Raw genomic sequence first — 19,454 nt, 5'->3', positions numbered from 1 at the left:
GTGTGAGCTCCTAGGCATTACTATAAGTCTTCCGCTGTGCGTACCATTTGTTGGGTCATTTTTTCTAACACAGACGTAGACAGCCCGTTAGTTGCTGTACATACTTGTCCCATAACTGTAAATATGCTTGATCATCTGAAGTGTGTTACTCTCAATGTACAGGGAATGTGTGATGGTCGCAAATGGAAACTGGTTTGGATGTATATCAGGCAATAGCAGCCTGATATAGTTGCTTTGCAAGAGCATAATCAGCATACGTATGTTGGTCAGATAGGCCATTTTGCTGGTTATGATATCTTCTATGTTGGAGAGCACTCCTTTTCTGGTGTGCCTTTTTTGGTAAAGCACGACCTTCAACCTGTTGTGGCTCTCAATGATCGCCATGGTAGATGGATTATTGTTCAATGTCTTGTTCAAGGGGAAATTTTTGAATTTGCATCGGTTTATGCCTCCCAATCCTCTCGTGATGGAGCTTTGATCTGGGCTGCCATGCATACTTATCCATGGCGACAACATGCCTTTATTTGTGGTGACTTTAATAATGCCCCTCAATCGGGTGACAACACCTCAGGCCACACTCTTCTGAAACATAGGCATGGTCTGATTTTTCGCTTCAGTTGCGCCTGGTTGATCTGTGGAAGGAATTACAACCCATGCTTCTGGGCTATACCTTTCAGCATAATGCTCAATCTTCTTATCGGGCATGCTTGGGCGGCAGATGGTATCAGGTTGATCCACAGCATTGTGATGCCTTTACTTGTCAAATTTGGGTTGATCATGCTTTCACACATTTGGATCATGCTCCTCTTTGGTTGAGGCTTTCCTTAATGAATTTCCCACTGACAGATTGCCTTGCCGAAGGATTTTGCTGATTAATAATAGTTATCTGGAGCATGCTGACTTTAAAGCCTTGGTCTCGGATGCTATTCAGCCTCTCTCTTGTCAGATACACATTGGTTTGGATTATGCCTGGCAGGCTTTTGTTGCTCGGATGCAAGCAATTATTCGAGATTATGGCAAATCCTATATGCAAGCCACAAGGGAGATTGTAGCACATGCCAGATTTACTTGTCAGAGTTTGACCGAGCTTGCTCATCTTCGCCCTTTGTCTTCAAAGGAAAGCATGCTCTTATGTCAGGCTCAATTCTCTCTTCAATCCAATGATCGCAGAAAGCTTACTAAATGGGAAACCCGATCGAGACAACGGGCTTTTTTGGATAAAGGCTGCTCTTCCAAGCAAATTTTTAAGAGTTTACATTACAAAAGACAGGCTGCCAATATGTGTCGGATCTGGATGCCTGATGATTCTCGGTCAACATCTCGTTCAGAGCTTGTTGATTTATGTGTGCAGCACTTCTCCACTCATTTTGGGCATGTGGATACTCTTTCTCCTCGGGTCGTGTCCGCACGTCAACTTCTTTTGCAACATATTCATCCAATTTTGTCTAATGCTCAGGCTTTGAAACTTAAACATCCCTTCACTAAAAGGGAATTGTCTGATGCACTGAGATCTTGTGGTAGATGGCAATCTACAGGATGGGATGGTCTCACTGTTGAATTCTCTCTTGCATTCTGGGATCTTCTTAAATTCACATTGCTGCAAATGGTAAATACAGCATGGCAAAATCAGCAGATGCCTGTGTCATGGAAAAAGGGTCTTCTAAAGCTGATTTCAAAGAAGCAGCTATGTGATTCACTTGGTGATTGGAGGCCAATCACGCTCATGCCAGTCATTTACAAGATCATTGCCAAAATGGTAGTTGATCGGATTAAAGGTTATTTGCATGATGGGTTGCATCCCTCCCAATATGGCTTTGTTCCACGTCCCCATATCACAGATAACATTGCCAATGCTTATATTGGGGTTGAATATGCCAAATACACGCAGCAGGATGTTCTACTCTTGCAGGTAGATATTGCAAAAGCCTTTGACACAGTTCATCTCGCAAACTATGCGAGCTTTGGGGTTTGGACAAAAAATGCAGCAGGTTATTTACTGGCTTTATAGAGATAGCAATGCAGCTTGCATTCTTTCTGGGGATATCTCTGATGAGTGGACTCTTCGTTGTTCGGTCCACCAGGGATGCCCTCTCAGTGCTTTACTGTATGCCATTGCTACTCATCCTATGCTGCAATATATTGATCATCTTGTGGCTACAGGATCACTTCATGGCTTGGAATTGGATGCTAATCGCAGCATGGTTGCTCAAGCTTATGTTGATGATTCTTTCTTTACCCCGAAGAATACGCCCCATGATCTTGGTGCCTTGATGCAAGCCCTCTCTGTTTATGGTTTGGCAGCTGGTCTTCATGTTAATTTTCAGAAGTCTAAGCTGCTTCCTTTGCATTCCAAAGACTGGCATAGTCTATTATGGCCCGGGGATATCATTCCACCCACTCAGTTTGTTCGTCATCTTGGTTACCCTTTGGGATGGGAACTCACTCGCCGACAACAAATTGATTGGGTTTTGGCTAAGCTTCGAAAAAAGCTTGAGTATTGGAAACTGGCAACCTGGCCTTTGCACGTTCGTCTTCGAATAGTGCAGCGCTGGAAACTATCATCCCGTGAGCTCAAGAACAAAATCCGCGTGCATGAATAATTTTCATCACTTTTTGCAGGAGCTATATCTTTTCATAGAAAACTCGGATTGCAATGATGTAAAAACGAAAATTGTAGTACCCAAGGTCCTCTACAACTTTCCCAACACCACTCCAGGACGTCTTTGTAGAGCTGAAGGAAGGGAAGTAGCTTTGATACCATATGAAGTGACATGGAGCTAACTAGGAACGGAATGGAAATATGGAAAGCATAATGGAAAGGCAAAAGGGAAAGCAAATGAAAGAACAAGTGCTAGGCAATCATAACCAAAATACTCACATGATATAAAGCTTGATGTTGATTGATATGATAGACAATAGACAAGTACAACACTATATAGTGTGACACTAGACTCTAGAAAGCCATAGTGTATATGGGATAACTCCCAATATGACACGTGGCATGTCTAGGACTCACTAGACTATAAAACACACCTAGAACACTCATTTTAGACTCACTTTGGCTTCATATTCCAACAGTAAGGCCACATCCGTAATACCCCTTCATGAAGAAGACATGGTCACCTGCCTCTGACTCTAGAGCAAAGGCACCAAACTCTCTGCTCAAAAGAGCTACTTCCCACATCAGAGTGCAGGGCGCAGAGTTAATATATGATAATAATCTAAAAACTTATGTCCAAACCACCTTGGCAATATAGAAATTCCACAAAAAGTCCTTGTTAGACTCCTCTTCAAGATGGCACCTTATACATAAGGGTGGCATGCCCATTTTTTGAAGACGAGCCAGCTGGAAATTGGAATAGCTGTATGAATAAATAGTTAGCCAAAGAAAGTATGATACTTTCTTGGTCCTACTGATCCCCCTAAATGAGACAAAAGACATGACAGATGATGCTCTGAAATCCCCTATGCTTGCCAATATTGAATAATTGTGGGGTAGATGATGGGTGGCTCTTTGCTGAATCTTGTATCCAATCCTCTTGGAATACTGAAAGAATGGAATGAGAGAATCTGTAGCATTGGCAGCTGGTCAAGACCTAGTCCAACTCAGCAAGAGGTCTGCCTTGAAAAGTCTAAATCCCTCGATTGGGCTTAGCTGCAATTGCAGTATGGGACATATCTAATGACCAAACACACCCTATACTAGTCCCTCCAATTGTCATAGTAGCGAGTCTTTGCTATGTGTGATGGAGTTTTTGGTTTTCAACCTTATGAGTGATTGTCATGACATTGAAAATGCACTATGTTTTATCTTTAGAGGATGAGTTTGGGCATGTTCTTGGATTCATCTAGATATACACCCTATAACTCTGATTCTCTGCGTGTATAAAATCTCCTCATCCAATGGTTGGGTAAGTGTGAGTCTGTGAGAGGTGTCTGAGGTTAAGTATGAGAAAGGTGCTGGTCCTCCTCTCACTCCTAGGCAGCCGATGAGGGCTGAACAAAAATGATCCCAAAATTTAGACAAGTCTCGTACCATCAGAGAAGTGGGATGACAATGATGGTCCACCAAGAAAAACCAGCCGACTTTTCTTGACCACTACCAACTATGTATGGTGTGCATTAAAGAATACCATGAAGCATGAATTTCTTCCATGGTGTAAGTCCTCTAGAGTCAAGCCGCTAACAAGAAGCTTGACTAGGATTGCCCTGCTCTGAAGCTCTGGATCAAGAATCGCTAGTCAAGATTCCACATACCACATGGTAGCCAGAAGCAGCTGGGTGAGCATAAGTGTACTATTGGCCAAGGAAAGTCTAGCGGTGCTCAAGTATACTAATGTCCTATGTATACTCTCCAACATAGGTGCAAGCTGTTGAGCCAAAGACACATCAACCCCGACCTAAAAGCAAGGATATGTAGTGGAAGTTCCTCTCTCTCTCTCTCTCTCTCTCTCTCTCTCTCCATTTCTGTTCAGTTCTGTTGCACTTCTCTCATGGTATCAGAGCCACGGTTGGCTAGAGACCTGAGACGTTGAGGGAGTGTGGAGCCAGCGAATTGACAGGAGGTTTGGGGCTGCTGTTCGGAGGTGTTCTTGAGGAGGAATGTGCAGAGGTGTGGACCGTGTGGGTGTCAACAACGGCATGATTTCTTTGAAGGGTGTTTTCAGATTCGAAAGGAGGAGTTTTTGAGGGTCGGAAAGGGAGGGTGTGAATGTACTAGGCCGCAAGCCTCTTCATCTTCTTCTTCGGCCCTTTCTCTCCATTTTTTCCCGTTATCCGCCTTCTCTGACTTCTTTCCCATCCACTCTCTCTTCCAGTTTGACTCTCTTGTCACTCTGACATGTCTACCTTGGCTGAGATGGTGGAGAGCAAGGAAAAAATTCTAGTTTTGCCCACCTTCCCGATTGACCGTCAATTGAAGGCCTCAATTACGGTGTTTGGCGGGTCATGATGGAGTTTGTGCCACAGTCGTATGATTTGGCAAATTTCATACTGGTGGCATTTGACAAGCGTGATCCCCTTGTGTCCAACCTAGGTAAAGCATATGACGGTGGCCAAAAGTATCTGGGAGCATTTGGCATCCTTGTGCAGTCAAACCTCTCCCATGAAGAGGGTCTCTTTGGAAGTCTAGATGAGATTCTTGGATCCCACGAAGTCTTCATCAATGTAGGACTAGGAGGAGAGATTTTTGGATCATACTTACGACATTCACTCTAAGGCTTTGTCAGTTGAGCAGAAGGTAAGGAAGAAGTTGATAGCTGAGACCTAAGAGGAGGCTTTAGAGGGGGTTGATAGCTTTGTGATATAGGTGCCCATGCAGGGAAGCAGAGCTTGCACCGATGGCAATATCAGTGGATTGTTGTACCAATTGGCTTATTGTACGAGTATTGGACTAGAGAAGTATGCCTAGCACCTATGGCTTGGGACTCGGGAGCAACAGTACCAGGTTCCAATGATCGTGCTGAGACGATTTGTGCCAAGAGGGGGCTTCTTCGACAGTACCTGTGGTGGTCTTCAGTAATGGAGCATGACACAATGGATGCCTCCAGTTGTTCCAACGGCACATTCAACTCCTTGGAGATCTTATTCCATCTAGGAGCTGATAGGGGATGTTGGAGGTCAGCATCTCCTGATCATGAGTGAGGGCATTTATTGTGGGTGTGCCCGCTCCCTGTGAGGGTAGAGTAGAGTAGGGATGAGGGCAGATCTGCCCATTGTGGTGGCCCCACCTGGGAGTCCATCTGGACCTGCTGGTTGCCACGGGGCAGCCCCTCTTGAGGCACATCTTGTTCGCCAGGTATGGGGCCCTGCATGGCCACCCATGGAGCTAGAGACCTGCTCCTTGGAGGCCTCTTATAGGTTGAGCAGGTCACCCACCTAGGCCTGCTGGTCGGCCTCTAGGCAAGGGGGGTCAGCCCCTATTCTGCTGTGCAGCAGCCCTTGTATAGGGCAGGAGGGGGTAGGCCCCTTGCAGCAGAGCAGTCGGCCCTAGAGGTAGGGCAATAGCCCTTTATAGGGCTGCGTGGCAGTCCCTATATGTGGTAGGAGTCGGCCTACCTAGGGCTGTGGGCTGGCTCACATGTACCAGCCGATTGGGGGGGTGGATGCCTATATATTGGGCCCCTCCCACACTTGTGGATGATCTTAGTGTGGAGCATTTTGTGCATCTTTGAGCGGAGGTTTCCCCCAGCAGCCCTTGTATAGGGCAGGAGGGGGTTGGCCCCTTGCAGCAGAGCAGTCGGCCCTATAGGCAGAGTGATAGCCCTTTATAGGGTTGCGTGGCAGTCCCTATATGTGGCAGGAGGAGTCGGCCCACCTAGGGCTGTGGGCCAGCCCACATGTACCAGCCGATTGGGGGGGGGGGGGCTATAGATAGTCCCCCCTCCCACAATTGTGGATGATCTGAGCGTGGAGCATTTTGTGCATCTTTGAGCAGAGGTTTTCCCCAACTGTTTTGGGGGTTTTTCCTGAGATCCCTTGCAGTTTTTCTTGGTCTCTTTCTCTCCTTTCCAGTTCACTTTGTGTGTGGTTTGCTCTCTCTCTCTCTCTCTCTCTCTCTCTCTCTCTCTCTCTCTCTCTGTATATATAGTTAGTGTGTATATAGTCTCATCATCCCGGCCGACATTTCTGCCACTCTTGGTGAGTAGACTTGCTGGTTATGGGAGTGACTCTTGTTGTTGGGTGTGTTGAGTTCGATTCCCCAAATCGACGTCTGATGACCCCATCAGGACTCTGCCTTGTGGCTCGACGTTTAAAAAAATTATTATTCTTCTTCTTCTCCATTTTTGCTGCACTTATCACACAAAGAAGAAATCCCACAAGGTCCTGAAGAAAAGAGGAGACAAGCCATCCTCTCTTGGGCATCTATTTGTGGGAAACTCTCGTAGTGGATCTGTAACCTCCCGAAGAGACAGTGGTGGGCAGTTCAGCAGCTGCCACATCCTATCTAAAATGACCTGTGGAACATGATTTTGAACCTCCTAGCTCACACTAGCTATCTTATCTATCACTAGATCTGTCATATAGAGACTAGAATAGAAGTCATACGTAATGTCCATGAGACAATGTTGAGTTTTGCTGCACTTCTCACACAAAAAAGATGTGGTCCGATGAAATTCCACAAGGTCCTGCAGAAAAGAGGAGACAAGCCATCCTCTCTTGGGCATCTATCCGTGGGAAACTCTTGTAGTGCATCTGTAACCTCCCGAAGAGACAGTAGTGGGCAGTTCAGCAGCTGCCACATCCTATCTAAAACGACCTGCGGAACATGATTTCAAACCTCCTAGCTCACACTAGCTATCTTATCTATCACTAGATCTGTCATATAGAGACTAGAATAGAAGTCATAGGTAATCTCCATGAGACAATGGGGGTCACTAGGACTCCCGTATAGAAAAGGATGCTTCTAGTTGACGAGCTGGCATGCTACGTGAAGGTGACTGCTGGAAGGATTGATGGAGAGGAGGGAGCTTCTGATAGAGAAGGAGATCGTGCTGGTGAGTGGGGGGGACTCTTCTCGATGGAGAGTAGGGAGGCTCGTAGTGGAGGGGAGGAGAATCGTGAAGGCCAGAGATCCGCGGATGCTCCATGAGCACGAGAGAGGCAGGTGCTTGGAGCTTCCGAGAGTGCGTCGCTAATATACGAGTTGGAGAACACGAAGCTGTGATGCTATTGTGCAACCGGGAGTGCCTTGGAGACTTCACTCTACTAGAATATGCAAGAATGCATTCAACAACATGAAGATCCCAAGCAAAATACATTAGGTGTTTTGTGCACGTTGTGCAGATTTGAAGGCCTTCCATGCGACAAGTTTGAAGGCATAGAGAAAAGTAAGTGTGTTTAATAGAAGGTAATCCACGAAGTACCAATGAACTTACATGGAAGAATACTTGTACAAATTTTTTGGTGCATCTTGTGTTTTGATCTCACCAATTGCCCTTTCTGACTCTAAACCAGCAGGTAGTACTCACTAGCATGCATGCTCTATTTTTTAACAATCCTCAAATGGTAAGATTGAGTATAGCTTAGTTTGCTGAAGAAAAATGTTCTGAATTGTTTCAGGTATTGATTACCTTTCTGTTGCAGCCCATGATTCTCTGATTTCGGCACATGTAGTTCTTTTGAAAAACAAGGTAAGATCCTTTAATCTTTATTTTCTTGCAAAATATAATTTTTCTCAAGTGAGAATATTCCTGTTTTTCTTGCATGAAAGCATGACAGAAATAGCCGAGGAAGAAACTCAGGCAGAAAATATAGCACTCATAGAGTTTGAACCGATAGATAAGCAAAGAATGAAAATATAGCACTCATAGAGTTTGAACCGATAGATAAGCACCAAAACGACAGTTGGAAACGCCACATCATGCCTATGATGGTCTTACAAAAGAAAGGACAACCTCTCCACTTTTTGAAAAAACCGTCCTCGTGGGTTGAGGTAAACCTAGAAGAACCTTGCATCCTAGACCAAATAGACATCAACGTGTGTACAATATCTGTCCAAATGCTGGCCAAGGTATGAGCTGGGTGGACCTGGTGCCATCTTTCTGCATTTAGATCTCCAAATGTTCTAGGTAGTAATGCTCGCTACAATCTCCCAGAAAGTGTCCACTGATGCATGTGCAAGTCTATGCTGCAAATGAGAATATTTTGAAACAGAATAACCCTTTTTTTGCTGCACACTCCCGACTTCGCTTCAGCTCAATCTAGGAATAGGTGGCAGCCAGAGGACACGGTATATAGCAACAGGTCTAGAGCAATAATGTAACGCCAATGTGTACCCCCACTCAAAGAAAAATTGATTTTTTTAAAAAGCATTTAGTTGGATAAAGGGTGAGAGGGGGTGAAAAGGAAGGGAGAGGAGCCTTATTCAGCCAATGAGTTTTGAATAAATACCATGATTTTTTTCTCATGGTATTTATGTATCATGGTATTTATTTATTTAAATAAATAAATACCATGAATTGAGGAACGTACAATAGTCCATCTCTTTCTCCCTCCACCTTTCTTGTATCCTCACCATTCCCCTTCACCACTTGTTCGTCTCCCGGCCATTTCCCTTTTTCCCTATGTTTGATGGTCCCTCTTCACCTCTTGGTTTTGCATCATCCCCCTCCCCCCCTTTCTCCCGTTTGGTACCCCTGAGCTCCATGTGAAGCTCCATCTTTCCAAAGACGGTTGCTTGCGGATTTCAGCAGAGGACTTCTTTGATCCACCCGGATACACATGGATCCACTCCTTGAGGGTCTCATCACACTGACTTAGCATTGAGAGCGGACGGGGCAGAGGGCATTCCTAAATTACTTGCATTTGCACCATATGCGATCATCAGTGATAGAGTCGAGACTCGAAGGAGCATTTCACCTTCAGATGCCGTGTGTACTATGAGATCAGAGGTTTCTATCACTACCTCTTCAGGGATGGCTTTTGTCACCACAATGTAAATATCCTAAGTCAAAGTACATTTGACCATTTATTTGATCATAATTAAAGAGTTTTTCCATCTCGGTTAATTATGGTCAAAATAGTTTTTCTATCGGTCAAAGAATTGACTATGGTCAGAGGTACTTGACTTCGGTCAAGTAAGCCTGATCTCGGTTAGGAAGACTTGGTTTATACCAAGAAAGTTAACTGCGGTTAACCAAGATGTGCCAACTTCGGCTGGAGAGACTTGACTATAATTAAGACGGCTCGACCCTTGGTCAAAGCCTCTTAATTATGATCAAGAGCGTTGACTTCGGTCTACCAGAGAATAAATATATATTTTTATATTTGTTATGTGTGCACATGTGTTCAGTGGGGACGCCCACCATGACTAGAATTAGTCCACAGTGTGTTATTTGCATGCAAAGCGCTAACAATTAATGGGTGCCATGGTGGTGCGCTTTAATTAATTGTTGCAGGTACTAGGAAGAGTTATTTTTCCTAAGCGCAATGGAGCCTAATAAGAGTCTAAGAGGCGGTTCGCGTGACCAAGTGCTTCAAAGACTCCAGAGTTGCCCTTGGCAGACCCACAAGCAGGGATGATGTGGCATACATGTGTGAGATGACCTGGCATTCTGACAGGTGACATGGATGCTGACATGGCTGATCAGGGGTTAGTTTAACTTAACCTTGGTTACTGGGCTGGCTAGAGGTCCAGTTAGTTGACCCAACCAGACTAGTCTGGTCGACTAGTCACTGTAACCAGATTGACCAGTCTAGTTAGTCTAGTTGCAGACTAACCAAACCAGAATCAGTTAGTCTGGTTCGAGTAACCACTAGTTACCCATCTGGTTACTGTCCCTAAAAAAAAAAGGGACAGTTGCAGAGACTTTCTGCTAGCAGTTTTTACAGTAAAATCAGAGATTTGCAGAAAAGAGAAAATGCATGCCTTTGTGCATTGGAAAGATGAATCAAATGCATTCTGAGTGCTTTTTGCAGCAACCAGGAAAGGGGCAACACAATCATTGATGCTTTGGCCACTTTGTGGGTATATGCCTTGAGTTGACAGCCCGGTACTGGTATAGATTGTGAATGCAAGACACCTCTTGTTGAGGTAATTTTTTTTCTCTTTGAAAAGCAAATGTTGCATGCATCAGTTGCATACACAATGTGTGTGAGAAACTTGCAGATCTCAGATAAGTTGAAGGAGAATGGCTCAAGCACCTATCCAGTGGGATTCACAAGATAGGGATGCACATCCAAGACATAGAAGTGTGCAGCAAAATCAGCAAGAATTTGAGCAGATGGTATGCATTCGTATGCAAGAGATGGAAAATCTCAAAAGGGATCCAAGAGCTCAGCATTTGTTTCAAGTAGAAACTATGCCTAATGCAGCTTATGATGTGCCAATGCCAGAGGCACACTCTCGTGTACAGCCAAAGAGAGAGAGAGATCTCATAGGGGACGGTCTCATAGCAGGAAGAGATCGAGGCATCATCACCGATCTCCCAGTCCGTCACCGTCTACCTCAAGCTCGACTTCTGTATCTTCTTCTTTATCAGATAAACCATCCAGGAAAAGAAGGAAACACAAGAAGTCGAGGAAGAGTAAGTCTTCCAGAGAGACCAAGGAATTCAAAGAGGGAGGTAAATCTGTCAAGTTTATGACCTAAAATGGACAATATGGTCATACAGACAAAGCATTGGAGTTCATCAGGCAGTTTGATGCTGCATTCGGTATAGAAAAGTGTAAACTACTCGGTGCTTTCTATCAATTCAAACAACGGATTTTGCAGAGGCAATTGAATGAGATGATTGTGAGTTGCCAAACACATATACTTGAACTTAAGAGTTTGCAATTAAGCTGGAATTAAGACTTATACAGCTTAAACACAAAGTGACATCATTGGAGAATGCAATATGATTGAGGGGCCAAGACGGGGCCCCCCCCTTATCCAGGCTCACTTTATTCTTGAAAATGGAGATACAAGACCAAGGTGCAATGCACCTTCCAAACTGATGAACTCAGTGAAAACCTAGGACCTAGATACAAGACTCAAGAGCATATGTACAAGGTAGACAACAAAAAGGAGGACTCCAAGCTCAGGTTTCAGCTCTTGGCTTGCCCAATCCACAAGGAAGAAGCCTGCAACAATCACCACTTACATCCAACATTAGAGACAAACACTAGTTTCTAGAAAGATAGTAGAAACAACATGAAATAGTGCTGTAAATGAGATAAACTTGACAATACAGGCTCCCTTCGTGACTTGACCCTTTTGTAGATGAAGTCCTTGATGCCTCTGAAGCTACCTTGGGTGAGGGGAGTGTGGAAATGGGGCTGGAATGAGAACAGCTTAGAAAAAACAGCTTGTAGGCTAGAGAGAGAAAGCTTTTATGGAGTGATAGCTGTAGAGAGAGAGTGCCAATGCTGATCCCAAGGGAGGAGATGTAAGAGAGGAGCTGCTGCTGTTCCAGAGGTGCACAGAAAGGCAGATTTCTGCAAGGGAAATGGGCTGGAACAGTAGAGAGAGAAATTCTGCAGAAGAGAGAGAAAGACTGCAGCAGGAGAGAGAAAGGGGCTGTGGCTGCTCCAGGCTAGGTGAAGGAGAGAGGATGCTGCTGCTGTTCCAGAAGAGCTGAGAGGGGGCAGATTTCTGGAGAGGAGGGGCTGGAACTGTAGAGAGAGAATGTGCTGTTGTAGAGAGAGAAAGTGCTGCTGAGGTGAGAGAATGGCCTGGGGAGAAGCTGGCTGCACCCAAGGAGCTGGAGAGGTTCTGCTGCATCATCCAAAAGGAGGGAGAAGAAAAGTGACGAAATTTTCATGTGTGGAATGAAGGGGAGAGGCCTTCTTTTATAGGCTCAGCCCCCCTCCTAGGCCTAGAGTGGAAGGTGGACACTTGTCCCAGATTTTTGGTGGGCTGCAGTCCCAAAGAGGACAGCCCACCACTTGCCCTAAATCTACCAGATTTGGGGCCAAACACTTGGCCTGCATGCCCTGCCACTTGCCATGCATGCTGCCACATGTGTGGGACAGGTGGACTGACCTGCCAGCTCAGATTCCAAGTGGCAGTCTGCCACGTGTCAGCTGCCACGTCACTCCCAAAAACCCTAAAATTTCAAAGTTGTCAGAATTTAATTCTGATCGCGCACACGGGTTCCTAACAGCTTAGACTATCTATTGACGTACTCTAAGGTCATAATTGAGCCATACTGAGCTCATTTGTTTGTCGTCTTATCTTGTATCTCCATTACTCTTGGCATGCTGCCAGGCCCACACCCAAAGCTCAGGGAACATTCTCTTGAATGGTTCCTAGGTCGGTATGCAATCTGTGCATTTGATTGGTCCCATGTTTGGGTACTCAGGTGGGGTGTGGTTTCTAGATGTCCCTCTCAAAGAGAGGCCATCACTCTTGTGGGTCACTAATGCCCATAACCCCAAGCAAGGGGGTCCACCCTCAAATGCTAGACCTAGTCCCCATTGTCCGTAACTGAACAGAAGGAAAACATTTCATTTCTTAATAAGCATACTATTGAAAAACAAAAAGAAATAGTACCAAGCAAGTGGATACATGTTGAAGCAGGATGACATTCCCTCCGTCTTTCATTCAGTTGTCCGCAACTGAAATGCTTCCTCATAAGCATCCAGGATTTCAGGACACTCCTGAAATGTAGCTCTGTCCAGCCATTGGGCATCGGTGGATGGGAGCCCTCTGAACTTCAAAAGGTACATTTTGCGAGTCGTGCCTCGACGTCCCGTAGTGAAGTTATGCAAAATAATTTGTTCTGGGATCAACAAGATCTCAGTGTCCTCTACTTCAGGTGCATCGTCCAGTGTGGGCTCTTGAGGTGGTTCCCCAATGAAGGGTTTCACCAAGCTTACATGGAAGACATTGTGGATCTTCCAATGCTCTGGAAGTCTCAATCGGACTGAGACATCATTTATTACCTGCAACACCTGAAAAGGACCATAATATCGAAAGGATAGCTTGAAGAAGATGCGCTTTTTGCCCACTTTGGTTTTTAACCGGGCTTTCTCAAATTTCAATAAGACCCATTGGCCTTCTTTCACTGCAAACGCCCTCCGTCTTTTATTTGCAGCTGCTCTTTGTTTCTCCTGTGCCTTTTGAATGGCTGCTCGAACCGTGGCATAAGCAGAGTCATAATCCTCCACGAATTGATCAGCGGCAAAGATTTTCTCTTTTGTTTGCATGAGTGGAGTTGGTAAAGATCTACCATATACAATTTCGAAAGGAGCTTTTCCAGTGGAGGAATGAATTGTGTTGTTATAAGCAAACTCCACAAGAGGAAGGAATTTCTCCCAAAAGGTTTGCTGGTCATGCACATAAAATTTCAGCAAATCCAAGAGTGTACTATTCGTAACTTCAGTTTGGCCATCCGTTTGAGGATGAAAAGCTGAGGAGAAACTTAGAAGAGTTCCAAGGTTCTCAAACAAAGCCTGCCAGAAGTTACTAGTGAACTTTGAGTCTCTATCTGATACTATAGACTTGGGCATGCCGTGGTGTCTAAAGATGTGTCTAATAAATAAATGGGCAGCTTCAGATGCCTTGAGATTCTTTCTGCAAGGAATGAAGTGGGCTTGCTTGCTGAATCGATCTACTATCACCCAAATCATGTCAATTTTTTGATTGGTCCTGGGAATTCCTGTAATGAAGTCCATGGTGATGTGTTCCCATGGTCTCTCAGGAATGGGTAGGGGCTGAAGTAAACCCTTGGGTTTTCCTCTCTCATACTTAGCTTTTTGACATGCGAGACAAGCTAAAATGTAGGCAGCAGTGTCCTTTTTCATGTTAGGCCAGTAGAAAAATTTATCCATGGCTGAAAAGTGGCCACAATACCCCTATGACCAGCATAGGGTGGGTTATGGCTTTCCTCCATCACTTTAGATCTAAGCTGCTTTGTGATACATAGTTTGTTCTCCATGAATAAATAGCCATCCCTGATGTGGTAGGCATGATGGGTGCCTCCAACTTTCAAATGTGCCCATGGCTGAGCAAAATCAGCATCTCCCTCATAGAATTCTTTGAGGGCTGTTAGCTCATCATGATAGGGAACTGAAATATGGTGAAGCCGTGGTCTACGAGAAAGGGCATCAGCCACTACATTCTCTTTTCCAGGAGTATATTGTATCTGAAAATGAAATGATTGTAGAAAGGTAGACCATTTCATATGTCTCTCTCTGATCAGAGGTTGAGTTAGAAAATATTTAAGACTTTCATGATCAGTTTTTACAAGAAAATCTATCCCTAAAAGATAATGTTTCCAAAGTTTGAGAGCATGAATTACAGCTAAGAGTTCTTTTTCATAGATATCATAATGAAGTTCAGCATCTCTTAGTCGTCGGCTTTCAAAGGCCAGAGCATGACCATCCTGGGTAAGAGAAGCCCCAAGGCAATCGCCACTGGCATCAGCTGCTACTAGGAATGGTTTCCTTAAGTCAGGAATGATAAGTACAGGAGCTGTAGTCAGGGCATGCTTTAGAGCATTAAAAGAGTCCTTTTCTTTTTGGGTCCATCTGAACTTCAGATTTTTCTTAGTGAGATCATGTAGAGGGGCTGCAAGTTCAGCAAAATGCCAAATAAACCTTAGGTAATATGAGCATAGGCCTAGAAAAGACCTTACCTCATGGGCATTCTTCAAGTCAGGCCACTCTACAATTGTCTGTATCTTGGCTGGGTCCATACGGACACCTTCTCGTGAGATAATGTGACCAAGATAGTGAATCTCAGGAAGAAAGAACTCACTTTTCTTCTCATTGATGTAAAGAGCATTTTCAGCTAAGATTTGAAATACAATCTTTAGATGTTCCTTATGCTCTTCCTCATTCTTGCTGAAAATGAGGATGTCATCAAAGAAGACGGCAGTGAACTGTCTATAGTTCCTGAACAACCGTTCCATCAGTCGATTGAACGTGGCTGGGGCATTAGTAAGGCCAAATGGCATTACCATATATTCATACAGCCCAAATGTGGTTCGGAAGGCTGTTTTATGAATGTCCTCAGGTACAACTCGTACCTGATGGTAGCCACTCTTAAGATCTATGCGGCTGAAAATTTCAAATCCTCCTAAACGATCAAAGATATCGTCTATACGAGGAATTGGGAAACGATTCTTAACCGTCTGTTTGTTTAAGGCTCTATAGTCTATGCCAGTCTATGCACATCCTGAAGGTTTTATCCTTCTTTTGGACTAGTAAGACAGGAGAGCAAAAAGAAGAACTACTGGGTTGGATCAATCCCTTATCCAAGAGTTCTTGGACTTGCTTGAAGATTTCATCTTGTTGAGTTTGACTAACTCTATATGGGGGTCTATTTGGAGGTGAAGACCCTGGAACTAAGTCAATTTTGTGATCCTCTGGTCTCTCAGGAGGGAGGTGACTAGGAAGTTCCTGAGAGAAGCAACTAGAGAATTCCTGAAGGAAATCTAATCTTTCTTTTGTGAGAGGATCTGACTTTTCTTCACTTGGTTGCTTATCGCGTACAAACACTAGAAAAGAACATACTCCTTTCTTAAGCAAATTGGGAGATCGTGCATGACTTACCATAGGAATGGTGTTTCCTGAAACTCCCGCTGTAATGCTCACATCTCTACCCTTATGTTGGAGGGTTAGAATATTCTTCACATAATCGATTCGGGGGTTGACTTGCTTATGCCAGGGCATGCCGAGAATTACATCTGATCCTTGAAGTGGTGCCACCATGAAGGGTAGATGATCCAAGTACCCCTGGATGTGTACCCGAAGCTTGCCGATGATGGGGTACACCTTCTCTTCTTGGTTCTTGAAGGCTGCAGTTGCCTCCAAGGCTTCTCCTTTATCCTCTGGGGCTATCCCCAAGTTCTGTGCCATCTCATGAGAAATAAAGTTGTGAGTAGCTCCACTATCAAACAAAAACAAAGCGGATTGATCCTTTACCTGACCCCATGTTTTCAACAAACTATGGGTGTCGTTTACAGCTCCCTTTTCTGGAGGTGCTTCCACCTTGTTGACTACCAAAACTGGCTTTTTGAGGGCTGCTTCTTTGTTGCTGTTGTTTTTGGCAGCTTGAGGGCATTCGTAGAAGTTGTGGCCTCGATCGCCACACTTGAAACACCGCCCTTCGGAGTAATACTTTTGCTTCTGTTGTGGAGACAATGAGCTGAAAGTGCGGGCTGCTTTCTTCGAAGGAGGCTGGCTGGCTGACTTTTGCTCTTTTGGTGCGTCCTTTGCTGTCTCCTTACCCTTTTGTTCCTTGGAAGAGGTTCCCTGGGACTTCCGCTTGTTGTTGCTGCCATTCCGCTTATTGGAGAAAGATTGTTTCTTCTCCACCTTCAAGGCGATGTTGATGGTGTCTTCGAGAGAAGTAGGAGTGGCAATGTCCACCTCATGCTGAACGATATACCGTAGGCCAGCAAAGAACTTCCTTTGCTGTTCTTTTTTATCCTTCCTACTGAATGCTTGAACTTTTAACAAAGTATCCCAAAAACGATCAACATACTCACTGACTTTCTCTTCTTGGCGTTGGCGGAGGATGTCCCATTGCACCATTGTATCTCTCTTAAACTCCTTAGGCAGGAAGTGCCTCATCAAGTTCTTCTTGAAGTGCTTCCAGGTGTGGGCTTGCTGTCCAGTGTTGACCATAGCTGCCCACCAGAGTGAAGCACGGTCTTGCATGTGCAGGACGGCAAACCGGATCTTCGCCTTGTCTTCGTACTCGTCCCCCTCAAAGAAATACTCGAGGTCTCGGATCCAGGCCAGCAAGACCTCGGGCTTGTCCTCTCCCTTGTACTTGGTAAACTTGAAGAGCTTATCTCCAAGAGGTACCTTATGCTTTGCATACCTTCGTCTCCGTGGACGTCTCGAAGGAGATGGACTCCGATGACGCCGTCTACCTCGAGGAGGGGAAGAAGAGGATGATCTTCCCTCCTTGTTGGAGTTGGTGTTGTCCGCACGGCCTCTTCCTTGGGATTGGGGCCCTATGTCATGAGTTCCTGCTTGGCTGCTTTCCAGCACTTGAACCTGTTGAGCAATGTTTGCCAAGAGAGCACTCAACTCATGTAGGTTAGGAGGAGAGTCAGGTCCATTGGCTGCCATGATGACAAGATAACACAATGAAGGAGAGACTCAACAAGAGAAAGCACAGAGTACAGGACCACTGCCTAAGCTCTGATACCAATGTAAACTACTCGGTGCTTTCTATCAATTCAAACAACGGATTTTGCAGAGGCAATTGAATGAGATGATTGTGAGTTGCCAAACACATATACTTGAACTTAAGAGTTTGCAATTAAGCTGGAATTAAGACTTATACATCTTAAACACAAAGTGACATCATTGGAGAATGCAATATGATTGAGGGGCCAAGACGGGGCCCCCCCCTTATCCAGGCTCACTTTATTCTTGAAAATGGAGATACAAGACCAAGGTGCAATGCACCTTCCAAACTGATGAACTCAGTGAAAACCTAGGACCTAGATACAAGACTCAAGAGCATATGTACAAGGTAGACAACAAAAAGGAGGACTCCAAGCTCAGGTTTCAGCTCTTGGCTTGCCCAATCCACAAGGAAGAAGCCTGCAACAATCACCACTTACATCCAACATTAGAGACAAACACTAGTTTCTAGAAAGATAGTAGAAACAACATGAAATAGTGCTGTAAATGAGATAAACTTGACAATACAGGCTCCCTTCGTGACTTGACCCTTTTGTAGATGAAGTCCTTGATGCCTCTGAAGCTACCTTGGGTGAGGGGAGTGTGGAAATGGGGCTGGAATGAGAACAGCTTAGAAAAAACAGCTTGTAGGCTAGAGAGAGAAAGCTTTTATGGAGTGATAGCTGTAGAGAGAGAGTGCCAATGCTGATCCCAAGGGAGGAGATGTAAGAGAGGAGCTGCTGCTGTTCCAGAGGTGCACAGAAAGGCAGATTTCTGCAAGGGAAATGGGCTGGAACAGTAGAGAGAGAAATTCTGCAGAAGAGAGAGAAAGACTGCAGCAGGAGAGAGAAAGGGGCTGTGGCTGCTCCAGGCTAGGTGAAGGAGAGAGGATGCTGCTGCTGTTCCAGAAGAGCTGAGAGGGGGCAGATTTCTGGAGAGGAGGGGCTGGAACTGTAGAGAGAGAATGTGCTGTTGTAGAGAGAGAAAGTGCTGCTGAGGTGAGAGAATGGCCTGGGGAGAAGCTGGCTGCACCCAAGGAGCTGGAGAGGTTCTGCTGCATCATCCAAAAGGAGGGAGAAGAAAAGTGACGAAATTTTCATGTGTGGAATGAAGGGGAGAGGCCTTCTTTTATAGGCTCAGCCCCCCTCCTAGGCCTAGAGTGGAAGGTGGACACTTGTCCCAGATTTTTGGTGGGCTGCAGTCCCAAAGAGGACAGCCCACCACTTGCCCTAAATCTACCAGATTTGGGGCCAAACACTTGGCCTGCATGCCCTGCCACTTGCCATGCATGCTGCCACATGTGTGGGACAGGTGGACTGACCTGCCAGCTCAGATTCCAAGTGGCAGTCTGCCACGTGTCAGCTGCCACGTCACTCCCAAAAACCCTAAAATTTCAAAGTTGTCAGAATTTAATTCTGATCGCACACACGGGTTCCTAACAGCTTAGACTATCTATTGACGTACTCTAAGGTCATAATTGAGCCATACTGAGCTCATTTGTTTGTCGTCTTATCTTGTATCTCCATTACTCTTGGCATGCTGCCAGGCCCACACCCAAAGCTCAGGGAACATTCTCTTGAATGGTTCCTAGGTCAGTATGCAATCTGTGCATTTGATTGGTCCCATGTTTGGGTACTCAGGTGGGGTGTGGTTTCTAGATGTCCCTCTCAAAGAGAGGCCATCACTCTTGTGGGTCACTAATGCCCATAACCCCAAGCAAGGGGGTCCACCCTCAAATGCTAGACCTAGTCCCCATTGTCCGTAACTGAACAGAAGGAAAACATTTCATTTCTTAATAAGCATACTATTGAAAAACAAAAAGAAATAGTACCAAGCAAGTGGATACATGTTGAAGCAGGATGACAAAAAGTTTTCAGAGAATA

The 19,454-nt window shown here is 45.0% G+C and overlaps 1 protein-coding gene across 2 annotated transcripts in view; it reads left to right on the top strand.

Annotated features, from left to right (window-relative positions):
* Positions 1-19,454, top strand: part of LOC147903495 (Cyclase family protein) — a 78,056-nt gene that overhangs the window by 43,480 nt on the left and 15,122 nt on the right. For both annotated transcript variants that reach the window (XM_087372502.1, XM_087372503.1), the window contains exon 5: positions 8,062-8,132. In XM_087372502.1, the coding sequence (XP_087228628.1) occupies positions 8,062-8,132 (71 nt within the window). The remainder of the gene's footprint in view (positions 1-8,061; positions 8,133-19,454) is intronic.

Source organism: Dipteris shenzhenensis, chromosome 3 (genome assembly GCF_047967505.1).
Source record: "Dipteris shenzhenensis isolate YYH24624 ecotype China chromosome 3, Dip_SZ_1.0, whole genome shotgun sequence".
NCBI classification, from domain to species: Eukaryota; Viridiplantae; Streptophyta; class Polypodiopsida; order Gleicheniales; family Dipteridaceae; genus Dipteris; species Dipteris shenzhenensis.
This window is presented reverse-complemented; position numbering and strand designations above follow the sequence as displayed.